Raw genomic sequence first — 25,524 nt, 5'->3', positions numbered from 1 at the left:
ACAGATGTGTACAGCCTGTGCAATTTGATACTGTCTTTGCAGCCACCAAAAGTTCTGCTCGGAGATTAGCTAAAAACAGTATTACTGGGCTTTGGGCATGTTTGAAGAGTGCTTTCCTCCCCTCTGGACACTTTTCAAGAGCGCCAAACTGAATGAGTCACTCTCCAAGCAGAGGTTTGGGCTTTGGCTTATTTTTTTTTTACATTTTTTAGACATTTTTTATCGGGATTTTTTTTTTTTGTACTGGTATCTTTTATTGTGCCAGTCCTTCGGTGCGGTACTGGGTACTGTCTAATCTCCAAGCAGATCCTAGGGTCTCAAAAATAGAGTATCAAAGATCCAATTGGCCAGAGAGGGACCATGTCGGTGGCCGGCGACCTTCTCTGGCTAATGGATACTGTCTTGCCACCAAAAGGAATCTGCTTGGAGATTAGATACTGCCTAGCCAATTTGATGCTGTCTTTGCAGCTGTACCAAAAGATCTGCTTGGAGCAGTATTTCTGGCCTTTGGCCACGTTTGGAAATCACTTTTTCTCCCTTCTGGATACTTCGAAAGAGTGCTCGACTAAATGACTCATAGCCTAAGCAGTGGCAATGGTTCGGCGGATCGAATAGCTCTTTTTTTTCAACAAAAGTGTGTTCATTTCACAGATTACTTTTACTTTGGGTGTTCCGTTACACCCTATTGTCTTATCAAGTGAAAGCGCATTGTCTCTTTTTTTGTTCCTTTGGCAAAATACAATAGTTGCACCTGCGCTTCGGTACTCTGTTATTTTCTATACTGTGGCAGCCGTGTCTATTGGGTGTGGATATGAAGGCAATGACCTTCAGCTTGCTTAGTAGTCGAAAATGGAGGAACTTAGCCGACACACGCCACCTGTTTAAGGTGAAATGACATCTGTTGTTTTTAGTTTTCGGGTATGGATTTGAGGCATGAATGTCTGTCAAGTGGCCGTTTTCTACTCTCCGAGCAGATCTTTTGGTGGCTGGTACAAGGCCAGACAGCATCCGCGTGCCGTCGTAAGTGTGGCTGGCGAAAAAAGACACGGGTACAAAAATATAAAAACGCCTAAAAACGTCAAAAAGAATTAGGAGAGTAGAGATTACCCGGATGCGAGAAACTCTACCTTTTAGCGGACCAACACCCCGGCGTGTTATGTCTCTATTTGGCAAAATTCTACTTTCCTAGCCGCCTCCCGAAGCCTGGTAGAGGCTAATGATTTCGCCCGTCAGTCCGGACGACAGGTAGGATCTACTACCTTGCAGGCTGAATAAATAGTAGAAATCGACCTAAAAAGACTGTAGCTGGCCAGGGGAGTTGGCCGGCCATAGAGGGTCCAGTTTACCTTTTTTAGGCCGATTTCTAACATTTATACAGCCTGCAAAGGAGTCTGTTGGAGACTAGGTATGACCTCCTAGCGATGTCTCCTAGCGACGTTTCCGGGCAGGCCGGTACAACAGGTCCGGTCTGATCCTCCAGACACTGCAGCTTTGTCATGCAAACCACTGCGGGTACACAGGGGGGTATCGGATACACAGTTTATACAACAAGTCGCCGGTACATTTTAATCTCCACCCTTGGGCGGCGTATGGACTCTCTCTGGTCAATGGATACTGCCCGGCCAATTCGATACTGTCTTTTGCCACCCTAGGATCTGCTTGGAGATTAGTTGGCACTTAGTAATAGCTTCTAGCTAGTTGGGCTGCCCTGGCTGTCTTGTATCAGCCAAACCAATAAACAAATAAACAAACAAATTAGATAAAAAGATATACGCCAAAAAGCAGTTACTCAAGCAACTGGATATGATTTTGAAAACGTAAAAATTCTGACGTTTTCAAAATCATATCCAGTTGCTTGAGTAACTGCTTTTTGGCGTATCGTATTACCTGGATGTCTAACCTTCATCGACATAAAAAGATATAATCAATCCGCTTGAGGTAGCACTCTTCTTCACTAACAGAATGGCGCCAATTTTGTGGAACGGTTTGCCGAAGGAAGTTGTGACTGCACCTACAGTGTACTCCTTCAAAATCAGACAAGACAGACAAAGCATATGAAACAAAATTAAGCAGTATACAACTGTACAAGGCTCTGAATCGTCGACACAAGCCAAGAATGACCGTTCAGTAATGATTTTTGTATGAGCGGCCTCAGCTGGAAGAGATGTTCCTACCCGGCTAAAAGGATCTACTCTACTCTACTCAGCTTGTATCAACAGCTGCGAACCTCAGAGGTGACGGAAATAGAGAGAAACACCTGCTAGAAACACGACAGGAAAATATGTCAGATATAGCTTAAAAAACGGCCGGATACGTGAGGTGCAAAACCCCTTCACGAGCCTCGCCCTGGCCTGACGTCACCCGCCGATCGCGTATTGTTTTTAGTACCCCCCGTGCGGCCCTCACAAGTGGGAGCGAGGTTCGGGTTTTCAGAACTGAAGACTCGTAACCAACCTTCCCTCGGACTGTTTACGCCCCGTTGCCCCTGGCGACGGCGACCGCATTACACCCGACACCGGCCGCCCATTGATCCCAAACAGGATTGGTTTACACCTGCTTTGTATCTCACCTGAGGCGCCAGTCGTGGAGAGTAAGGGAGGAGAGACAAGCGGCGGTTCTTCGCGGCGATATTTCGACGTCGCGAGACGCTTTTTGACGTCGCCCGCTACGTTAGAAGATCGTCCGAAAGCCGCGCCGGTGTCTCTAGGCGAGCCGAGCGGGCTACCGAGCGCTGACCAGGTACAGGACCACCCGAGCGTCGAGCAACAGGTGGCCGGCCGAGGTTTACGGAAATCGCCTGGCTACGCGTGCCGGTTGTCACGCCTGTCGAGAACGCGAAATCACACCAGAGCGGAGAGAACGCAGGGAGAAACAACTTGTACTACAACAAACATTGTGTGATTTTCGGTGGTGGTGGCTTGCTGCTGCACACACGTACAACGTCACGTCCAAAGGGAAGCGAAGAAACAACAAGCTTTTCCTGTCATACGAGCGAGGATTGCAGATTGGTGTCACGCCTGTGGAGAACGTACTTACGCGAAATCGCACAGGAGCCGGGAGTAGAGAGAACCGACTACGGAAACGGATTTACGGTGGTGACTTCTTTGCTCAAACCAACGCTACGTCCAAAGGAATCGGAAAATCAAGCTTTTGCCGTCACACACTGAGAGGCAGGATTGCATATATTTGTGAGGTTACTACAAGAAGAGGCTCTACTAACACAAGCCGTTCTTCCAAACAGAGTGACAACATTTACAGTGACAGAAAACGCAAAGAAACTGTAATTTTGTTGGAGTTTTACGATTCCTACAAGATACATTTTGCAGAAGGACGGAGAGACCATCCTCAGGTACTGGGAATATTGGTTCAGTCTTGGCCTCTCAATATGTAGCTTCACCAACTGTTGTGTGTGAGTCGCTCTCTGTCTCCCTGACAGTACAACAGATTGCAGCAGCGATAAGAGAAGAGATCCCATCACCCATACATAGTAACTGCTGTGACTGCAGGTGGTTCTCTCAAGTGTGGAAGCGTGCCACGCGAATCGGGACGGGAGGGGGCAGTTAAACTAGTTTGCCGGTGAATTGCGCTGTTTTCAAACATCGCCCGGAGCTATCGGGGGCAACGTGAGCCTCACGAGACAACAGTCGAGTGTTTTTTGGAGAGCATCGTGACAAGGTGACAACACAACCCACAACCATGGGGTGTGGATCGTCCAAAGGTAGTGCAGCTGTCGTGTCACCAGACAGCCGTCCCCAAAATCTACCAGACTCGGGGGACACAACTGACACGCAAACACGGAACAACCAACAGCGAAATACTAGCACATCACAGGAAAGACTTCCCCACAGAACGACAGAGCAGGAAAAGAACCTGCGGAATAACCTGCCGGACTCCACAGTGTCGCTAGAACGCGGCAGGGACGAGTATGGGAACTCAGGAGACGGGAGAGTGAAGTCTGCCGACCAGATCAGCATCGCTGGTTCGCAGGACAGCGGCATTGAGACCTCGAACGAGCGGCCGGCTAAAGGCGGATCTCACTCCGAACTGCCGGATCTAGACGTGCTCAGGACAGGTGCGTGTGTTAAATATATATATTTTTGTCAATTTCAATATCATAAAGAAGCCAAACTTACTAGAACATGTGTTAACGTTAAATATATATTTTTGGCAACTGACTTAATGGAACATGGTGGATCGGTGAACTACTGTAATTCCTGATTTTTTCACTGTACTGTTATGTTCACTGTTTTCACTGTCACATCTGTACCGTGAACTTATCATTACAGTTTACAAATAATTCCTGGACGTTCTTGTTCCTGCAACTGTCGCCACCGTGAATATGTAGTTCCGTGAACATGTCCATTTTTCTCAGACCGTGAACTTTTGCTACCGTGAACACACACCTTTCTTGTGCCCTGTACGTATCCCAGAGGGGATGTATGTACAATTATAGAGTTCTTCCTCTTTGAAGTTTATCATGCCCACACTCTATAAAAAGTTAATTAAGCTCAAAGGGAATAATTGAACAACACCGATAAATTCATAACTGCTTTGTACGAGTACTTATTATTAGGCCACACCAATTTAATTTCTTGGTTAACGGATTTTTTTAGAAAAATAATGGAGCGGGCGGGCAAAAAAAAAAACAGGCCTAGGCATCCTTTTATGGCCCTAAATGGTACGATAGGAGCCATGAAGTCAACACACCAGGCTGGTTTAAAATTTAAACAATGAATTTTGAGCATTCAATGATACCGTTGCATTGAAAGATGGAATAACTGTAACAACTAAGAAGAAAAGGACTGTTTTCAACTGTTCAGGGCAAAATATGAGCATTTTGCAGTTAATTCTGATTTTTTTTATTTTTTATTTGCAAATCAGAAAAAAATGAAGCGGGCGAATCCGTTAACCAAGAAATTAAATTGGTGTGGCCTTATCTAAACGTAAAGAAAATCGGTTCGTCTTCCCTTTTCCGAGTGTTCCAATCGTTCTAGATAAGACGCTGCTTGCAAAATCAAACTATTTTTTATTTTATTGAAATTGCAATACAAAGGCGACCTTGGCAGCAAACTTGAAAAAAAAAAAAGAAACTTAGTCACGAAAAAAAATGGAACTGGGGAACGGTGTAGGTGACTGAGATCATTGATTTATGGTAGATGGGATAGAGTATGGGATGTGGAGTAGTTTTGCTGAACCAAAGGACTTTCTTGTAGAACCTCCTTGGTTGGAATGTTTTTTCAGTCGTAAGAACGATGCCCAAACATGCGGTGTTGAGACGAGGGTGATGTAATAAATCAGCTTACATGGTACATAGCTAACCTGCTTTTCAAGATTTCAAGACGGATTTATTGCTTTTTCGCAGTTAAAAAAATGAATTTTAAACCAATTTACAAAACATCGGTCCATTAAAACTACAGGTTTGCATTCTAATATAAGTTATATAGGCGCAGGATTAACAAACCAGTTAAAATACATGTTTCATACATTATGAATTTTTGATACAGAACACTGTACTAAAAAGACAACAGTCAGGGATTCAGTCCATAGTTATTGAGTAGTTGGACCATAAACGGTGTAGGCGAGTTCTTGTATCTATTCGTGCTCTCGGACAGTCTAGCATCTCGCTGTTTGTCGCTATAGCCAGTTATTTGTGATCTCTGTGGAGGTAGCCATAGAGGTCACTCATCTAGTATCATCATTACTGTTATTAGACCACCTTAATGCAAATGTATGCCAAGATGGAAACAAACGGAGGTGCAAAAAAATGCAGACGTGTAAGGAATACATTCAGAGATGGTGCTCTGCATAGTAAACAGAATTAGACTACAGCATTATATATTTTACTTCCAAATGACGATATGAAATTTTCCTAACAGAGAGTGATGATGGCAATGTTGCAAAAGTGGCCGAATAGATAAATATAAAACATAGAGATATTAGAAGAAGTTATTTATATTCATATAGTTATATCTGGTGTTGTCGGACGGCGTATGTTCCAGGGTAGCACCTCCAATGAAACTCAATAATAGCCTGGGACTACCCTTAAAAGCCCTGCTCTTACCTGACATGTAAAAGGCGCCCCATGACTGACATATTTGGGGTATATTTAGTGATTTTGACTCCCTGTCGCAGCCATATCCCCACTCGGGTACCCGCGCGTTTGTTTACCGTCAATTCACCCGCCTTTTGTTCCTGCGGCTTTTGTTTAAAGTCACTTAAAACCCGAGTGAATGGCGCTGGATGGGATCGGGGATCGGATGTGTTGACTCAGAAACTTAAAGCTATTTTAGTTCCGGTGAAAACTGTTTGGGTATTGTGGCAGGGGCGGGTGGGGGATAATACACTACTGCGTGCCTGACAAGAGTGGCGCGGCGATACGCACAGGGTATTATAACAGCGATTGACGAGAGAGGCCAGAATGACCGAGGGTGATTCTGTGTTTTTGTTTTCGCCGCCGCCTCTGTCAAAACAATCGCGACCGGCACAATGGAGAGCGACTAAACTTGGAAGTCGTCCAAGGCGCAAGGTTTACTCTGTGACTCTTGACTTTGTATGACTGCCATAGCAGAGGCGGTTTTAAGTGCTGTCGGTATTGTGGTGTAAGTGGTGACTTCCTGAAAAGCTCTCATGGCAAACTTACCGTGACAACTACAGAGAGATGGCTACACAGCGTGGGCCTAACGCAGTTTAGTTGATACATTTGTAATAAACTTTATTGACACAACAAAAGTACAGCGACTTTCGTAAGGTCTTTAACTACATGTAGGGCCATGTTGATTTGATTACTAGTATATGGATGACATCCGCGCGCGCATGAATTTTCGGCCGTTTCCAAAAAAAAAGTTTTCAACCATACCGTTAATCGTGCAAAACAGTTGCTAAATGAGCAAAAATATACCATAAGTTGCAAGGAAAACATTTAGAAACGATACCAATGTCGTAGAAGGCCAAAATCAAAGGAAAAAAGACAAAAATGTAAAGAAATGAATTCGAAGAGTAGATTATTCGCCATAACATATTCTGTGCCATTTGTTCAACCTTCATGACCACGTAGATTTCATAGTAAAAGCAACTTTTTTTTTTGCAAAACTTTTTTTTATTCGCACGCGCGCATCAGTTTTGGGGTTCCCAGAGGATGTCATCCATATAATCAAATCAACATGGCCTAGACATACAGACCGACACGGTGATATGAACACTGTGCAGCTTTAATCGTTGTTATCTTTATCTGTCGCTAGTACGCGTGTTGCGCGGGTTTACTTTTTGGACAGACAAACGATCACCAAAGGTATGTGCGTTTGCATGGAACATAGGCCGGACTCTCCCGTTAACGGTTACGCGTTAGAAAAGAAGTCAAACCCAACAAGTTACAATTTAGAGCTAGCTTTTAGACTAGTCACATGCTATGTGACGTTACAGTCAAACCTGTACAAGTGACCACCTCTATATAACGACCACCTGGTCAATGTAATCATTTTTGGCGGTTCCTTGATTTTTTTTTCCATTGACACGAGCATCCTGTCTACTGTGACCACCTGTCTACATAGACCAGATTTTATTGGTCCCCTGAGTGGTCTTCTTGGGCGGGTTTGACTGTTTATGCATTGTGCTTCATGGTTTGTTCTTCCTTTCCCTGTAATTTGTAATTAGCCCTTTGGGAACGAATTTGCAATAAAACTTATCTAAACTTATCTGTAATTCAGTCATCTCTGACCAAATTTACGATCGGTCCCCAAAGTCCCCTTCATCTATTGGCTGTCTTTTTCCCCCATCGCGTTCTTCAGGCTAGCCCCCTGTTGTTGTGATTGCACAACTGTGTGGCCCAAGGGCTACAGAAATGGAGATGGGCGCCACCCCTTTGGTCTGCAATGGAGTGGAACGAGACCTTTTTTCTTCATTGCTGCTTTTTGTTCTACTTCTAAAAACGGAGTATAGAGAATGTTGCACAAACATTAGTTACTGCCTGTACCGATGAATGTAAGAATAACAAGCCTGGCTCGTGCGAGGATGTTTTTCTAACCTAATGGTACGTGTCCCTTCGCCTTTTTTACAATCCTGAATGTGGATTTGAATCCTCCCCAACCGAAGTCAGGTACCCATTTTACACCTGGGTGGAGTGAGGGAAGTCACAAGGACACAGAAATGTCAGGAATCGAACCCATAACTTCTCAATAGCTTGTCTACTAGATGCCTACTGCGGCATCTATATAGGCCCACTTTACACACACCATTTCTAAGTCGACTCAGCGAAGTCGACTTTAAAAATTTCTGTTCACAAACGGGGCCGCAAAGCGACTTGGCACTCCCGCTGTGCCGCCCTCCCCCAAAGTCAACTCAGTGGCTCGGTCTTGCCTGACTACGCAGAGACGCTCAAGTCGACTTCGCCCGTTCACACACGCGAAGCTAGCGGACTCAGCACCCCGCTGGCCGACTTAAGTCTGGTTTGGATACGACTCAAGTCGACTTTCTTGAATGCCACTTGAGTTGAATTATTTCTCTTTACACAGGAAAATTTTCGCTCAAGTCGACTAGCCCAAGTCGTCTTAAGTTCTAGTCGACTTGAAAAAGTTATGTGTAAAGCAGGCCATATGTCATAGCTGGGCAGTGATAAATTTCGATACGGGTGTGATAACTAGCGGTATCACACGGGGTTCCATATTGGATTATCGCACAGGCCTCCAAATGTTCCATAGAATAATTCGAACGCGTTTAGAGTGTGCCGCTTTCGAACATTCGAACACCGGGCTCGGACGTTGGAATTGACATTGTTACAACTTTTTGGTTCTTTAGGGGCACCGAATCGTCTCAACTTTTGGCAAATTTCGTAATTGTTTTATTGCAAATTCATGCCCGAGGGCTAATTGCAAGTACAGAAGAAAAATTTGGTATAAGAACAGGCAATTAACACACAGAGAACTACTGTTAACGCGTTAACTCCGAAAACTGGGTTTGACATCTTTTTTTTAAAGACAGAGGAAGACATTTCGTATTGAATTGTGCCAATTTTGTACTAATTTGTGCCATATCCGTGTTGTATTCCCTATGTATTTCACTACTTTTTTTTTATTGATCATACACACAAACAGAATACAGGACCTAGCTGTGGCGCACTCAAGTTAGGAACTTATTTTGACACCACCACTGAATAAACAACGCCGGTTTACTTTAATTCGGCAGTTTTTCTGTTTTTGAAGGTGCTGAATTAAAATACGCTGCCGAATCAAAATGCACCGATGTTACATACAATAAAGAAAATAAACATACACTGCAAAACATTTAAAAATTTTAAATAATTGTTTCCCCACCCAATGATGTTTACGTTTATTTATTTATTTTATTTATTTTCCGTCATCTTTATACAGGGTGGCCCATTAAGTGATTACACTTCTTTTCAATTGGGCCCTGTTTTACACAACAAAACACAACAGTCACATACAAACAGTAACATAGGGATACAATAAATAATGATAATAGCAATAATAATAACAGAAAAACAGTAAGTAATCAATAACATCAATAAATCATAACAAAAAGTAGAAATTGTCCAGTCCAGTCATTGTCCATGTGTCCAAATTGTTTGTAAGGAGGGGCCAGAGGTCAGGCCAATTCTTACATCTTGGACATGGACGGGCATAGGTCTTTATATCATGTGGCAACCTGTTCCAGAGGATAGGGCCTCTATAGGAGAACTTTCGCTTGCCACATTTTTTTTTATTCCAACATGTAATGACCAGACGTGGTGACGGCACACTAAAGTTTTATCAACTTATATTAATGTCGCCACCAGCAGAGGGGACAAATACATGACAGGAAAGTACTCATTTTCACCTGAGTGAAGTGAGGAAAGTCGTGTAAAGTGCCTTTCCCAAGGGCACATGATCGGTGGCATGTCAGGACTCGAACCCGGGACCCCTAGGTTCCGAGTCACGCACTCGCACGCCACGCCACACGACCCCGATTGCCACATTCAGGGCGCACAAACGTTACACTGTTTTCATTCTCACACAGTGCCCAAAGCAGTGGCGTTTGACGTTCCGCTGGCCAACACCAGTGAAGGCAGCATCATCAGGAGACATCCGCCCAGAAGACTGCAGGTCAGCACCAGTTTATCAGAACACTTCTTTTTATTCATCAAAACATGAAACATAACAAGGACAGTGTGACGCTGCACTCAAGTTTACAACTTATATTAACGTATATAAACATTTCAATATACAAAGTTGACATATCTGTGCGCCGTAGTCCCACCACCCCAAGACATTAAAATGTTAAATCAAATTAAATGCTAAAAAAGCTAATTGAAACTTAAGATTACGTGGTAACCTCCTATATCTCATTGGCGGAAACACATCCGCAATCAGAGCTAGGAGGAGAATTTAGGCCCATTAACACGTACGTAGTATTTGGACTTCTATATCTAATTGACTGTTAGAACACGTTCTGTCTTGAGAGTTCATCTGTGTTGGTAGAAGTCATTATGAAGCAGTTTAAACTGTAATTTCCAACACAAGGAATTGGACTTACCTAAATTTTCGACTGTACAAACCCCATACATTATTATATACCGTGACGTCACGGAAGCGGTGGATTGCTCATTCCTTGACGAAGACTGGAGTTGTACAGTAGAAAATTTTCTCTTTAAGTTTGTAATTCTCTGTGAAATTTGAATATCGCAATGTAAATTAGCGACAGTTCAGCTTTTTTGAGTCTGCCAGTGCTAAAAAAGGTTTCATTATGTTTTTATAGAGACTGGAGACAGTCCCGCGCCTGACGCCCGCTATGCTGGAGGAGAAGCTGAAATCCGCGGAGGAGAGGAAAGAAATGGTAACAACCTCTTTGTCAATCTTTGGTGTACCTCTATGATCTAAGAGTCATGAACATTCGTCCTTCTTCCATAGAGCCATTTTAAGTTTGGAACACGCTACCTCCCAAACTTCGCACAGCTCCCTCCATTACCTCCTTCAAAACCAAACTCCAGACCTCATTTGGAGATCCTAACACTGTGAATTCTGACCCTGACCTCCCGATGTAAATATTACTCTTTTAGTGCACCTTAGCTAAAGTCGTTATACATTTATGTATAGTAAATCCTATGCATCTTACGAGTTGATGATTTTGATTCCTGTACTCATTTTAAGTAGCTTGTTGTTTTGTCTCCAGGGTTAGTCCTTTATACTATTATAGCTGAACCAATATATAGCCGAAGCATAAACCTCTTGTTGGAGAGTAATTTAGGAAATTCAAGAATGTTTTTTTGCCAGCATCGTTCATTATAGGTTAGATAGAACACGTCGATAAAGGTTAGACATCCAGGTAATAAGATACGCCAAAAAGCAGTTACTGGATATGATTTTGGAGACACTCAGACGTTTCAGGTAGCATCTACTACCTTTCGTCAGTGACATTAAGAGAGCAGACATAATCTATATAGCTAGATAGAACACGTTCATGCTCCGCACTTGTACATGCGCAGATTTCTGCTGAAGGCACACATTAAGGATCATTTAAGGTCACTGCCATGGAGACTTAGGCCTAGGAAAAAAATGTTGTGTTTGCTGTTTCAGTTCTGAAAAAATTACGGTCGGTAGGTAGGGATTATTTTTTTTGACACTGGCAATCTCTAGTGATCCAACTTATACAATACAGTCAAACAAAGTAAAACTTGCATGAGAACACGTATATTTTCCATGTCAATGTTGGAAACACCATTGTACACTCAGGTGACAGATCATGTCAGAAAAGGTCGATCAGCTAAAAACAATTGTGTTCTTGCAGGGGTCCATCCCAAAAAAGCCTGTGGTCGGCAGGTTTTTCTAGGGTCGGTCGGGAAACAGGAAACACAACATTTTTTTCCCCTTGGCCGTAACTCCCGTGTTCAGCCGACCTTCCCTCGCCGTTCGTGCGATTTTCCTTTCTTCACACATCAGCCGAAGGTTATCAGATCGCAACCTCCGGGCCTGACACATAAAGGAAAGGGCAACAACCTCGTAAAGACGTTCTATCAGATCGTCACACTGACAAGGACGCCGGGTTTACATATTTAATGCCGCGATTGTCTAAGTACACGTGAAGCAGTGTAACCGTCCTTGTTTCGTTCTTAGCCTGGGTCCCAGGCCGTTGCCAGGGCTCGTAGACAGTACTCCAGGCTAGCTCCTTGGCTCCAGGGCTAGCCTGGGTGTCAGACTGTTGTCAAGATCTGTATACAGTACAGGCTAACTGGTTGACTCCTGGGCTAGCCTGGGTGCTAAACTGTTACCAGGGCTAGCCTCTACCAGGCTTCGCCTCTACCAGGCCTCTACCAGGCTAATTCCAGTATACAGGCTAGCTCCTCCAAGGTTCTAGGGCCAACATTCCCCAAAGGAAATTTTACCACAGACAACCCTCAGTTAGACCCTGAACAACGCTTCTGAGTGTCTAACCAGGGGCTGGCCTGACGGTTTGATTATTGTTAGCACTGAGAAGTCTGGTACCCAGGCTAACGCCGGCTCTGATCCGTACGTTTATTCGTCAGGAGCTTCAGAAGAAGACGAAGTCGGCCGCCAGAACGTCTCGGAGACACCGGCAGATCAAGGAGGCCATGGAGTTCGAGAAGAGTCTCAAGGAGGAGGAGGTGAGGAGAGTTTCTGTTTATTTATTTTTATTTTATTTTATTTATTTATTGAAATTGCAACAGTGCAATACACGCGGAACAGAGGCAGCTGTTGCTGGTGTTGTGTCCCGCACATAGAAACAAAAACAGGACAGACAATACTCATTTTCACTTGAGTCTAGTGGGGAAAAGTCGTGTAAAGTGCCTTTCACAAGATCGGTGGCATGTCAGGACTCGAACCCGGGACCTCTTGCTTCCGAGTCGCGCACACTGCCGTTGCGCCACACGACCCCACACTCTTAGCTTTCCGTCTTATTCTACATAAATGATAACTTACCTAGACAGGACTGGTCTTAGTCTCCACCAGACTCTTTTGCAGGCTGAATAAATAGAAGAAATCGGCCTAAAAAGAATGTACTAGTAGCTGGCTAGGGTAGTTGCCCGGCCATAGAGGGTCCAGTTAGCCAACTCCCCTGCCATCTACAGTCTTTTTAGGCCGATTTCTACTATTCATTCAGCCCGCAATGGAGTCTGGCGGATACAAGCTAGCCTCGTGATAGGATTCCAATCCCTACAAATTAAGGGTGTTTATCGGTAGCCTCCTTCGCAGTCTTGTTGGGCGTGGGCGTTATTTTTGTGAGCGACGCGAGTAATATGCGGCCGCGAGGGACGATTTGCTGCCGAGGGAGTTTTGCTGGAGCGGGAAACCTTCTCTCCGCGGCAAAAACTCCCTCGGCAGCAAATCGTCCCTCGCGGCCGCATATTACTCGCGTCGCTCACAAAAATAACGCCCACGCCCAACAAGACTGCGAAGGAGGCTAGTTCATCGGCAGTTTTTGGTTGAAATAAACCAGACAGTGTCATTAGCTATAGGTTTGTGTGTCAACTGATCTTCACATAAAGGTCTTCTGCTCCGCTTTGCTTTGTTCAAACCAGGTCACGTCTCGGCAAAAGGGAATGCCGTCATCATCACTCACGTGGAACTTGTTTAATGAATGAAGACCTTTATTGTACATTTGTGTTCTACAGAACTAAGTACAGGTCGCATGGGTACAGAACATGAACATACACATATACATTACATACATATGAACATATAAGAGTGTAAATAATGTCTAATTTCTATTCTTTTCAGCTTCATCTCGCTTAGTAGTGATTGTATGGATATATGCGGCTGTGAGATTACTTAGAGTAGGTTTATCAAAAGTTAAAAGGAATACAAATTTCTCTTTACTAGTCTCTTTACTATCTGAAGTGAGGAAATATACTTAATACATGGCTATAAAATATGAGTCTATCTCTACTATACAAGGGGCAATCTATTGTGAAATGTATTTCATCTTCTATTTGGCCTAAACTACAATCAAGCGCATACACGAGGGCCTGCTTTGGTAGTGATTACGAATTACGCAAAATGTTTGCCGCCGATTACGAATTTCGTTTAAGGCTCAAAGCTGATTACGACTTAACGCGCTACGGCTAATGCACTATTACGAATTACGTTGATTTTTGGGGAGGCTTTATACGGATTACGAAGACTAAAAAGGCCTGATTACGCCTTACCTATAAGGACATGCATGTTGGTGTCTTATGTAAGCCCATCTGTAGACGCAAGACATGTTTATAAATCATTCATTCATTCTTTGGTTAGTTTGTTGGTTCGTTCTTTCATTCATTCATTTATTCTTTTGTTTGTTGGTTTATCCGTTCGTTCGTTCATTCATTCATTCATTCATTCAATCAATCAATCATACATTCATTCTTTGGTTGGTTGGTTGGTTGGTTGGTTGGTAGGTTGGTTGGTTGGTTGGTTGGTTCTTTATTTCTTTATTTGAATTTACCACATGCAAAAACAAGTGGAAGGGAGGACAAAACAGGTGTATCAACGCCTTTACAAGTTGTCCTCCCAAACCTGAAATGATAATACAAAACAATACGGAACGAAGTCAAACAATAAACATTAGACATAAGACATCAAAAATCAGTAGACATGAAATATACAATTCGGTAAAAGTTATACACAGAATTGATTATGTACAAAAATTATCAAAAGTCAAATGGTTCGTCCATCCATCTATATTTCATTCATTCGTTCTACGTTTCTCCTCAGATCGACCGAACGCTGTCGTCTGCGGAGCGGAAGCGATGTCAGAAACAGGCGGAAATCGTCGCCAAGCAGCGCCTCCGGGAGGAACGGGCGAAACGGGCGAGGGAGAAGGTAAGCAACAGTTTACAGAACTTACAGCTTTAGGCCATGTTGATTTGATTATATGGATGACATCCGCGCGCGCATGAATTTTCGGCCGTTTCCAAAACAAAAAAAAAAGTTTTCAACCATACTGCAAAATCGTACAAAACAGTTGCAAAATGAGCAAAAATATACCATAAGTTACAAAAAAAATTAATAAAAACTATACCAATGTCGTAGAATGCCAAAATCAAACGAAAAAAGACGAAATTGCAAAGAAATGAACTTGAAGACTTGATTATTCGCCAAACCATATTCTGTGCCATTTGCTCAACCCTCATGACCACGTAGATTTCATAATGAAAAACTTTTTTTTTGCAAAACTTTTTTTTTATTCGCACGCGCGCATCAGTTTTGGGGCTCCCGGAGGATGTCATCCATATAATCAAATCAACATGGCCTAAGCAACAGTTTACGGAACTTACAGTTTTATTAGGAAAAGGTAACGTTTGCAAAGCAAATGCATAATGTTTACCTTCGCATATGGTCTGCTCTGTTAATTCTTAGTCAAAGACATTCATATATATGGTCAGACAGGAGTCTAAATCCCTCCTGCTATGAAATTGCAACATGATGTAACCCAACACTAGTTACCATGGTAACAGACACATAATCGGTGTGCAGGTCATTGAGGTCACTGTTTGGAGAAGAAGAAGAAGAGGAAGAAGAAACTGAGCAAAAACAATATGTTTTCCATCAGTAAACATAAAAATCAGCCTCGCAGCATGAGGTACATGTACAACAGGCCTGGTAAGCTAATATCCAGCGGCAAGGCAGTTATTCATTGGCCAGAGGAGTGTCCATTAGCCACCGAATATCTGCTGACACTGAAACAGGGAGGAGCACCAATACAAAGATGATATTCCAGGGGAGCTTCTCCGGCTTTGCATTGTGCAACGTCGTTAAAAAAAAAGATAACTTGCATTTTGTCTCATCAACAGTGAATATGAGTCACGAGAAACCCAACACTCAAATGTCACGTACGGCCTCCTTAGTATCTAACTCTGTCCTCAAAGGCATCCAGTGCAGTTTTTAGGGCTTGGAAACCTTTAAGTTATTTTTCAAAGCCAATATTCTAGCCATTTATCTACATACTGAATTGAAACAACACTATTCCAGTGTATATTGACCCTCATGGAGCGAAAATACCCCCCAAAAATCTGACGGAAAATGGTTCTTGGAAGGGCCCTTGACTGATTTTTAGGGTACCACCCAGAAATAAAGGACTCATCTTGGGGCTTTTTTTTTGCAGTTTTATAAAAGCCCAAAGTATGAAATACTGACTCAAATGTACTAATGTGAAGCAGTATGTGTCAATATCACAAAGATTGCCTTACTAAGAATATTTTATTTCCAGTTTTGCTGCCCTGAAATCATATTGGATACCCTCAAATGACAGTCACCATCAGTAATAAGACTGTTCGGTAATTGAGTTCAGCGGCTCGGCAAAATGCCTATATATAATTCATATTACCGGACATCTACTTTGTCTCCCCATTTGTCTCTGCCAAGGTTTTATGAAGACGTTTGTAAATGGGTTCTGGCCATCAAGATAATGACTTGTCAGTTCGCGTTGACAGCAAATCATCAATCTTAACTCCACACGATTCTGAGAAATCCTGCTGTTATACACAGGCTGCGTTACGTGTAACGTTATCTGTATTCTATTCTTTTGTTGTGAGCTAGCTGTACCTAACCCAGCGGGTATGTTTGTACAATAAAGGTCTTCATTCATTAAAGCTAGGAAAGCCACCATCATAGCGTTAACTATCCTGAAACTTACCACAATCTGTGTACTAAGTTAGACCATGGAAAAAAAGGCTGTTCTTTTTTCGTTTTGGCATCAGATCAGACCCAAAGTATGAAGCTAGAAAGGTAACATTTGCAAAGCCATGCCAATTTTCCCCCAACAACCTCTGCTTCAAGAAAATAGTTCTACCAGCATTAATACCTCATATCTCTAACATTTGCGCCAGAAACACGCGGCTGGTGTTCGGGTTACTCTACATGAAAGACAGTGACCTAGATTTCAGATGCATAATATCACATGGTCTATCCTAACGAACCACTTCTGTTTATTCTTACTCAAACCAAGGACGTTTTGAAGCTCCTTGCTCAAACACATTCATGTATTTGGTGACCAGCCCCTCCAACTCAGTCCTGCCACTTGCTACATAATTAGGTAATATACGGTAATCCAACACCACAGGGTGTTTGCTGCAGCGCCAATTACCATGGTGACAGCCGTCTGGTCCAGGGCAATGACCTTCCAAACGCGACAAATACTATAAGGTCAATGTCTGGGATATTGACCTTATAGTATTTGTTTGGAAGGTCATTGACCTTATTTTTTTGGAACGGTAGAAGAATAAAAGGAAGAAACAAAATTAAAAATTGATGACGATCTACCTTTTTCTGTCCTCGGCAGGCGCAGCGGCTATCCAGTATGGAGGACTCTGATCTGAACTACGAAATGGAGAACGATGAAAACTTTAACGCTGACGACGGTGAGTCGAGCTGTCGACGTTTCTGAACTGTTTTCCGTGTTTTGTCTCTTCTTTTTATGGGTTCACCACACCACGAAGTGGTGTGGTGAAACCATATTGCTTTTTCTGATGTTTCTTCTCCTTCTCCTCCTCCTTCTCCTCCTCCTGCCATATCTTTAAATGGATTCAGCTTCTTCATTTTAGGGCCTAAGGTCCTGAAATTTGGTATGGAGGTACAGTGGGCAAATACCCCTAGGCGTTTTTTAAATTATTGTGATACAGGCTTTTAGAATGGTTTTATTTGAGTTTTTTGGCTGTGTAATAGCTAATGTATTACTGTGTAAGTGTGCAGTGTTTACCACATTTGGACATGAGTCATCACAATGGCATGCAAGGCATCAACCAATAGGCATGCAGCTTTCCTCTATTCTCCTTGCTGATTGGCTGTTGGGATTTAACTGGCTTAACTTCATTTACACCTGCACAGAGCCATGCCATACTGACAGTATGTCTGTATTCAAGTGTTTTGGTAGGTATTTTAAGCTTTCCTGCTCCAGCATTGGAATGCGGGCTATGAACGCTTCTTTTTATCTTGAAAATCAACAGTTTGCATTATGCAATCCTAACCAATAATGTAGGGAATAGCTATCCAACTGTTGTAGTCTTAGTTGTATGTTACTTCATACTATAGTTATATCATTGTAAAGCATTGTTTTCCCTTGTGTTTCTCATTCTTTCCCTGCCATGTGGTAAAATGTGGTGAACCCATCGCTATATTTGCTCCAAAGCAAATATTGGCCTTTCTAGTTTGGTGTTAAATTTACAACGTAACCAATGGATCAATACCAGAATTGTTATCACATACGTAATCATTTTATTTCTTTCCTTAATTAGTGTTATTGTTAATAATGTCCTTAATCACAATGGAGTGGGAACTCGAACAAGTCTTACGGCTTTTTATCCTCCAGCATATTCTCTTTTGTATGTAGTTATGTAGTTTCTATCCTGTTTTATCTCGTGTATTTGATATTTACTCTCTGTATATGATAATGGATCTTAATGATATTTACCTCCATGAAAAATGGAGGTATTTCTTTTTGGTGTGTCTGTGTGTGTGTCTGTGTGTGTGTGTGTTTGTGTTTCCGCACATTTGTAGTCAGCATAACTTCAGAACGCCTTTATGGATTGTGATGATATTTGGTATGCTGGTAAGTCTTAGGAAGACGAAGGTCAATGTGAAATATGGGCCTCCTGGTAGATGACCTTGTTTTCCTTATTCTGTTTATTTTATTTATTATGATTTTTCACAAAGTGAAAGGGAGGGCAAAACAGGTGCATACGCATTTTTACAAGTTGCCCTCCCCCATACAAAAACACATATACAACATCATATACAACATCAAAATTTACACCCTCAATAACAAGTAAAAAATACATCAATATAGAAGGTTAAGCATAATTCAAATACATGTATATCTAATAAGTAGTTATAATATATTGTATATTTTCCAGAGGACTCGTGGGGCGACCCCGCGGACCCGGACCTCCTGCAGCCTCCGCCGACGGGCACCACCATCCGCACCTCCGGGTCCGCCGTGTCCTCCGAGTCGGAGCGCATCTACGACGGGCGCTCCAGCCCAGTCAAGCGGGTCCACCCGCGGCCCGGAGCCGCGCTCAGGAGAGGTGAGCAAACCCTAATCTCCCAAAGAGATCCTAGGGTGGCAAAAGACAGTTACTGTATCAAATTGGCCAGGCAGTATCCATTCTCCAGAGAGGGTCTATACTTGTACTCCACGGACCCTCTAGACTCTGGCGAATGGATACTGCCCGGCCAATTTGATACTGTTTTTTTGCCACCCTAGGATCTGCTTAGAGATTAAGCAAATACTTCTGCCAAGGTTTTTGAGTCAGTAGGTTATTATTCGACTGGTGTCTAGGGCACGGTGTTGGAAGGAGGAGCCCATCCCGTTCCTTCCTCCACATTTTACCTCCCTAACCGAAGTCAGGCACCCATTTTACACCTGTCTCTAAGGCAGCAGTGGTACCGGCAGTATCGCCCTGGGACTGGACGCGCCCTTCTCCGGCCGGGTGACCAGCGCGCGCACACAGCACCAACTGGACGAGCTGAGAATTTGTCTTAGACTTGAGAATTTGCATCAAACTTGGTCTATCTATAACGTGAACTTGAACTTGTTCCACAGGCAGCAGTGGTACCGGCAGTATCGCCCTGGGACTGGACGCGCCCTTCTCCGGCCGGGTGACCAGCGCGCGCACACAGCACCAACTGGACGAGCTGAGAATTTGTCTTAAACCTGAGAATTTGCCTTGAACTTCAATGAGAATTTTCCTTGCACTTGACCTGTAACGTCTTGTCCCCAAACAGGTAGCAGCGGGACCGGCAGTATCGCCCTGGGACTGGACGCTCCATTCTCCGGCCGGGTGACCAGCGCACGCACACAGCACCAACTAGAGGAGCTGAGAATTTCTCTTAAACTTGAGAATTTCCATTAAACTTGGTCTATCTATAACTTGAACTTGAACTTGTTCCACAGGCAGCAGTGGTATCGGCAGTATCGCCCTGGGACTGGACGCTCCATTCTCAGGCCGGGTGACCAGCGCGCGGACACAGCACCAACTGGACGAGCTGAGAATTTGCATTAAACTTGAGAATTTGCATTAAACTTGGTCTATCTATAACTTGAACTTGAACTTGTTCCACAGGCAGCAGTGGTACGGGCAGTATCGCCCTGGGTCTGGACGCGCCCTTCTCCGGTCGGGTGACCAGCGCACGCACACAGCACCAACTGGACGAGCTGAGAATTTGTCTTAAACTTTAGAATTTGCATTAAACTTGGTCTACCTATAACTTGAACTTGAACTTGTTTCACAGGTAGCAGTGGTACCGGTGTGACAGAGATCTCGCACCCCCAGTTATTTCGCACCCCCCGGAGCGAAATCACTAGCGATCTCGCACCCCCCGGAATGATATCACTAGTGATCTCGCACCCCTTTGGTGATCTTGCACCCCCTCAATCGATTTGTTCACCCCGTATGTGTTCTGTTACGGCCTTCGTAATTCACAGTGGTTACTATATCAGATGCTACCTATTAACAAACACTATCCTCTAGTATGACAATACCAATATTCAGTAATTACCTTCGCCAAGAAGGTTATGTTTTCGTGGCGGTGTGTCTGTTTGTCTGTCTGTCTGTTTGTCTGCCTGTTACCACCATAACTCAAGAACGCTTGAATATATTGTCTTGATACTTGGTAGGTGGGTTGGTCTTGATGAGACCTCGAAATGATTAGATTTTGGGCCCCTTAGCGGCTTGTTATGGTACTGCAGCAGAACTTATGCGATATAATGTTATTTGTCAAATCAAGAGCAATCATAGAGAAATATATCACACTTCCCACCAGACCCACGAGGAGTCTTAGGTCGTACATGCTTACACCTGTCAGATCTAAGACGTCAGCGTTCAGTCACTCCTACATTCCCAGACTTGTAACTATCTGGAATAAGTTAGGTTCTGACCTTCGTGGTACTGGTGTGCGAGCCGCTCATCAGTCTGATATCATAGCATTTAAACATAAACTGGCAAAAGTAGCCTACAACAGATTCAACACTCAATACAGTCTTGATCTGCCATGTACCTGGACCACTTCGTGTGGATGTAGCTCTTGTATTGCCTCAAGACCTCACTAGATATCGTTCCGATATGGTCATCTCTTCCATTCATTGTTGTTACCTTGATTATGTTCATATGATATTTTGTGCCCTACTTGTATTATAGATTGTTGACTGTGTAATGCACATTCTTGTTGTTTTTGTATGTGGGAGGGCAACTAGCAAAGGTGCTTCGCACCTGTTTTGCCCTCCCTTTCACTTTGTGAAAAATTTAAATAAACAAATAAACAAAACTTCCGGTTTTGATATCTCGTGATCTGAACATGCTAGGGTCATGAATTTTGCATGATAGATAGCTCTTGCCCTGGGGAATAAGTGACGTAAGTTTGGACCCCCTAGCAGCTTGTTTGGGAACTGCAGGGGACTTTAAGTTCAAATGTTTAAAGGACGATAACTCAAGAACCAGTTGAGGAATCATTGTGATTTTTGGTATGTAGGCAGCCTAGAGGATGCTTGACATAATGAGATGACAATTATGCAAATAAGGATATAATTTGCATTGTTAATGAGGATATTCTATAAATCTGTTGCATGCCATGATAGGACTATTCAGACTTGTGACATGTGTAATTGGACAGGAGAGGAACATGGCCATATCATATTATGTAAATTGGGGGCTAATTTGCATAATTCATAAGACAAAGCTATAATTTCATTGTTTTTAACTGCCAGGAATTTGATGTTTGTGGCGTTTGGAGGGTGAGCAAAGCTGAATATCATTAAACATAATTTATTCAAATTAAGACCTCATATGCATAATCTAATATAAATTAAGGTGAACATCAGTTGGCGAAGGTATGAGATCGTGGAACTCTAGTTGTATATAATGCACAAATCCATTTTTGTTTACCTTTCATGTTCTTTTGACTGCAAGGGTACGTTCCTCTCGATTACAACGTTAAAGTATGGTTTTATCACACTAAAATGCAGTTTCAACTATATAACGGGCAGACAGAACAATTTTCAAAATGTTTGGCGGGGGGGTGCGAGATCACCGGGGGGTGCGAAAACACTAGCTTGGGGGGTGCGAGATCGCTAGCGATTTCGCCCCGGGGGGTTCGAGATCGCTAGTGATCTCGCCCCGGGGGGTGCAAAATCAGGGGTGCGAGATCTCCGTCACACCGGCAGTATCGCCCTGGGTCTGGACGCTCCATTCTCCGGCCGGGTGACCAGCGCACGCACACAGCACCAACTAGAGGAGCTGAGAATTTGTCTTAAACTTGAGAATTTGCATTAAACTTGGTCTATCTATAACTTGAACTTGAACTTGTTTCACAGGCAGCAGTGGTACCGGCAGTATCGCCCTGGGTCTGGACGCGCCCTTCTCCGGTCGGGTGACCAGCGCGCGGACACAGCACCAACTGGAGGAGCTGAGAATTTGTCTTAAACTTGAGAATTTGCATTAAACTTGGTCTATAACTCGAACTTGATCTTGTTCCCAAACAGGTAGCAGTGGTACCGGCAGTATCGCCCTGGGGCTGGACGCGCCCTTCTCCGGCCGGGTGACCAGCGCGCGGACCCAGCACCAGCTGGACGAGCTGTTTGAGAGAAAGAACCTTCCCGCCGCAGGAGACCAGGTTACCGTGGAGGACGAGGTCGACGATCACGACTTCTTCTCATGACCGGAACTCGGGACTTCCATCTAGACTCTACCAGGCTTCGGGAAGCGGCTGGAAAAAGTAGATATCGGTCAAAAAGAGAGATAACATGCCGGGGGAGTTGGTCTGCTGGAGAGTACAGTTTGCCGCACTCTCCATCAGACCGACTCCCCTGGCATGTTATCTCTCTATTTGGCCAATATCTACTCCCTCCGGCCGCTTCCTGATGCCTGGTGCAGGCTTGCGTTCATAACCAAGCAGATCTTTGGGTGGCTACAAGGCAGTATTAAATTGGCAAGATAGTGTCAACTTGGCAAGACGATATCAAATTGACAGGGCAATATCCAATACACCTGGCTGTTTGGCTGGCAAAAAAAGATACCAGTGCAAAAAAGGAAACCCCGATAAAAATGCCTAAAACATGTCTAAAATAAGCCGGAGCCTAAACCTCTGCTTGGAGAACACTGCTTTGTATAATAACACAACGCTAACTAGAAAGGTATTTGCAAATAATGATAAGCTTCACATGATCTAGCCTAAAAACTACTGCTCTGTTTATTTTCACTCAAACACATTCACATAATGGTGACCAGCCCTTTGAACTCTCCTGCCACTTGCTACATAATGTAACCCAACACCACAGGAACAGATGTCTGCTACAGTACCCGGTCACATTGGTGACAGCCGTTTGGTCCAGGTCATTGACCTTATGTTTTTAGAAAGGAACAAGAATAAGAATAAACAGAGCAAAATGTCTTTAGCATATTGAATGTGTTTGAAGATAGTGTTACAGTAAGTTTAGATCTTGTGGAAATCTAATTTATTATGGACCATAATATTCCCTCCATCGCGAGCTTTCAGTAAAGCGAACTGTGGTGTCAAAATGTATGTACAGATTTTATGTAGTAGATACAAAATCCAGATCTTACTGTATCATTCCGTCCATGCCTAGTACATATGTGTGCACCATGTACAAATATGGGCAGTTCCAAAGCATGTAAAACCACAGATTGGAGTGGACTGTCTGCATTAAGGTGTGGCATTCTGGCTTCAAGTTTGTATCTTTTGAGAAAAAGGCTAATGGAGAAGATGTTTTTTTAGCTTGTATATGAAAGCGTCTCTGCACAACATGCTGCTACTACTGTACTTAGTATTGAACAAGAACATTCCCGGGTTTAGGAAGCCTTTACCAGCTAGGCTTCAGAAGCGCCTGGAAATAGTAGAAATTAGCCAAATAGATAACTTGCCAGGAGAGTTGGTCCAATAAGGAAAGAACATTTGCTGCAGTAAAGATACCACTTAGCGGACCAACTCCCCTGGCATGTTGTCTGTCTATTTGGGCAATATCTACTATTTCCAGCTGCTTCCGAAGCCTTGTAGAGGTCTAGGTACCGTGCTGGGAGATGGCGCGTTACAAGACTGTGAGGCATAGTTTACCGAAATGTGGCCGATACATATCTACTGCAAATGGTTTGTCTCATCGTGTGTATCAAGAGACAGACCTGTGTAACCAACTGGCGAAGTGTATTTAGTGGTAAATCTGACAATTTTGTTTCAAGCTAGCAGTCTGCTAGCCTGGGTGCCTTTCTTCATAGTTACCACTGGCTCCCTACTGTTGCTGGCTACTGCCAAAAATAGGGAGCTGGCAGTAACTACAGAAGATGGCACACAGGCTAGCACTCTACTACAGGTAGAATCAATGTTGGAATAGGACATATCTACTTTCAATGTGAGTAAAAAAAGAGATGACAATTCAAAAACACTTGCCGATGTGGAACGTAGAAAAATTCTGTTTTATGCAGATGTTGTTTTCACGCTGCAAACTGTGTGAAACAGCATGTGTGGCATTGTGAAATAAACACTGATGTAACATAACAGATGTGATGAATTAATTTACATACGCTTTTCTGTTACCTGTACTTATTTAGTACTGCACTGATCATTGCAAACTGCCTTTAGAATAGGTGAAGGGGTGCTGAGGCCTGTTTTTATTTTTATCTTTTTTTCGCCCATCCGCTCCATTATTTGTCTAGAAAAATCTGTTAACCAAGAAATTGAATTGGTGTGGCCTAATGTGGTTTACAGGTTGATCGAAACAGAACAGAACAAACCACTATGTCTCTGATTGCCAAAGGTAAATGCTTATCCATCTGGCCCCTCTCCCTCTGTGATTGGCACCTGTTCCTCCATCAGTAGCTCCACCTCCTCCAGCGGGGCCCTCACTCGGATCTCCTTCTCCACCATGATGTCAAGGACGTCCTGAAGGTCGCCCGGAAACCACTGCACGGCATCCATGTACAGCACCTGGGGGGGGGGCATTGTGGAAAGTTAGCCGTTGGCTGCTAAATCGGTACGACTCCTTGTAGACAACATGCATTACTGAAGATCACTGAAATACTACCAGTTAACACTCCCACAGAGACAGAGCAAACTTTCCGCGCCAGTCAGGGCAAGTATGGGGTGATCTGGTACAGATGGTTTAAAACGTCACCAAAAATAAGCCTTAGAAGTGCATGTACAGCCAAACATGCGCAAGAGGGCCATAAAGATTCCATAAAGATTCCATATCCATAACAACCACTTTTCCCCTGTCCGAAATGTTTTTTCCATAAGCACAGGCAGAAAGTGACCAAGAAGGCCACCTGTCCAAGAAGACCATGTTACCCCAATCCCCTGGGTGGCCTTCTTGGACAGGTTTGACTGTACAATTTACTTGTAACGTACCTTTGCCCACGGACAGTTCTGCAGTGCCCTGTAGAACACAGCCTTGGCCTGTTTGGTGTTTCCCTGACGCATCTCGAACGCCATGAACCACCTCCACATCAGCACACAGCCCCGAGCGGCAGGAGACCCGCACCCCCGTCTCCAGCAGGGACCTCACGCAGTGCGTCACACCGGTCGGGGGAGGGGGGCG

The 25,524-nt window shown here is 43.6% G+C and overlaps 2 protein-coding genes across 2 annotated transcripts in view; one reads left to right on the top strand and one right to left on the bottom strand.

Annotated features, from left to right (window-relative positions):
- The first annotated feature begins 2,340 nt into the window (after positions 1-2,340).
- On the top strand, positions 2,341-22,699 carry LOC109484074. Its single transcript, XM_019787286.1, has 8 exons — positions 2,341-4,072; positions 10,009-10,094; positions 10,747-10,824; positions 12,512-12,610; positions 14,700-14,807; positions 17,266-17,344; positions 18,836-19,006; positions 22,459-22,699. The coding sequence occupies exons 1-8, from the start codon at positions 3,697-3,699 to the stop codon at positions 22,632-22,634; spliced, it is 1,173 nt and encodes a 390-aa protein (XP_019642845.1). The 5' UTR covers positions 2,341-3,696; the 3' UTR covers positions 22,635-22,699.
- A 1,580-nt stretch (positions 22,700-24,279) lies between these two features.
- Positions 24,280-25,524, bottom strand: part of LOC109483999 (protein NRDE2 homolog) — a 13,271-nt gene continuing 12,026 nt past the window's right edge. Inside the window, 3 exon segments of the mRNA XM_019787156.1 lie at positions 24,280-24,914; positions 25,335-25,460; positions 25,462-25,518. Of these exon segments, the coding sequence (XP_019642715.1) occupies positions 24,753-24,914; positions 25,335-25,460; positions 25,462-25,518 (345 nt within the window). The 3' untranslated portion in view covers positions 24,280-24,752.

This window comes from Branchiostoma belcheri, unplaced genomic scaffold (assembly GCF_001625305.1).
Source record: "Branchiostoma belcheri isolate BF01 breed outbred unplaced genomic scaffold, Haploidv18h27 scaffold68, whole genome shotgun sequence".
Lineage (NCBI taxonomy): Eukaryota > Metazoa > Chordata > Leptocardii > Amphioxiformes > Branchiostomatidae > Branchiostoma > Branchiostoma belcheri.
This window is presented reverse-complemented; position numbering and strand designations above follow the sequence as displayed.

Excerpts from the sequence above, each read along its gene's own strand:
- LOC109484074 (XM_019787286.1), top strand. The coding sequence starts at position 3,697 with ATGGGGTGTGGATCGTCCAAAGGTAGTGCAGCTGTCGTGTCACCAGAC. Across the intron at positions 12,611-14,699 it reads AGAGTCTCAAGGAGGAGGAG|ATCGACCGAACGCTGTCGTC; the intron begins GTGAGGAGAGTT and ends GTTTCTCCTCAG. Across the intron at positions 17,345-18,835 it reads AAACTTTAACGCTGACGACG|AGGACTCGTGGGGCGACCCC; the intron begins GTGAGTCGAGCT and ends TATATTTTCCAG.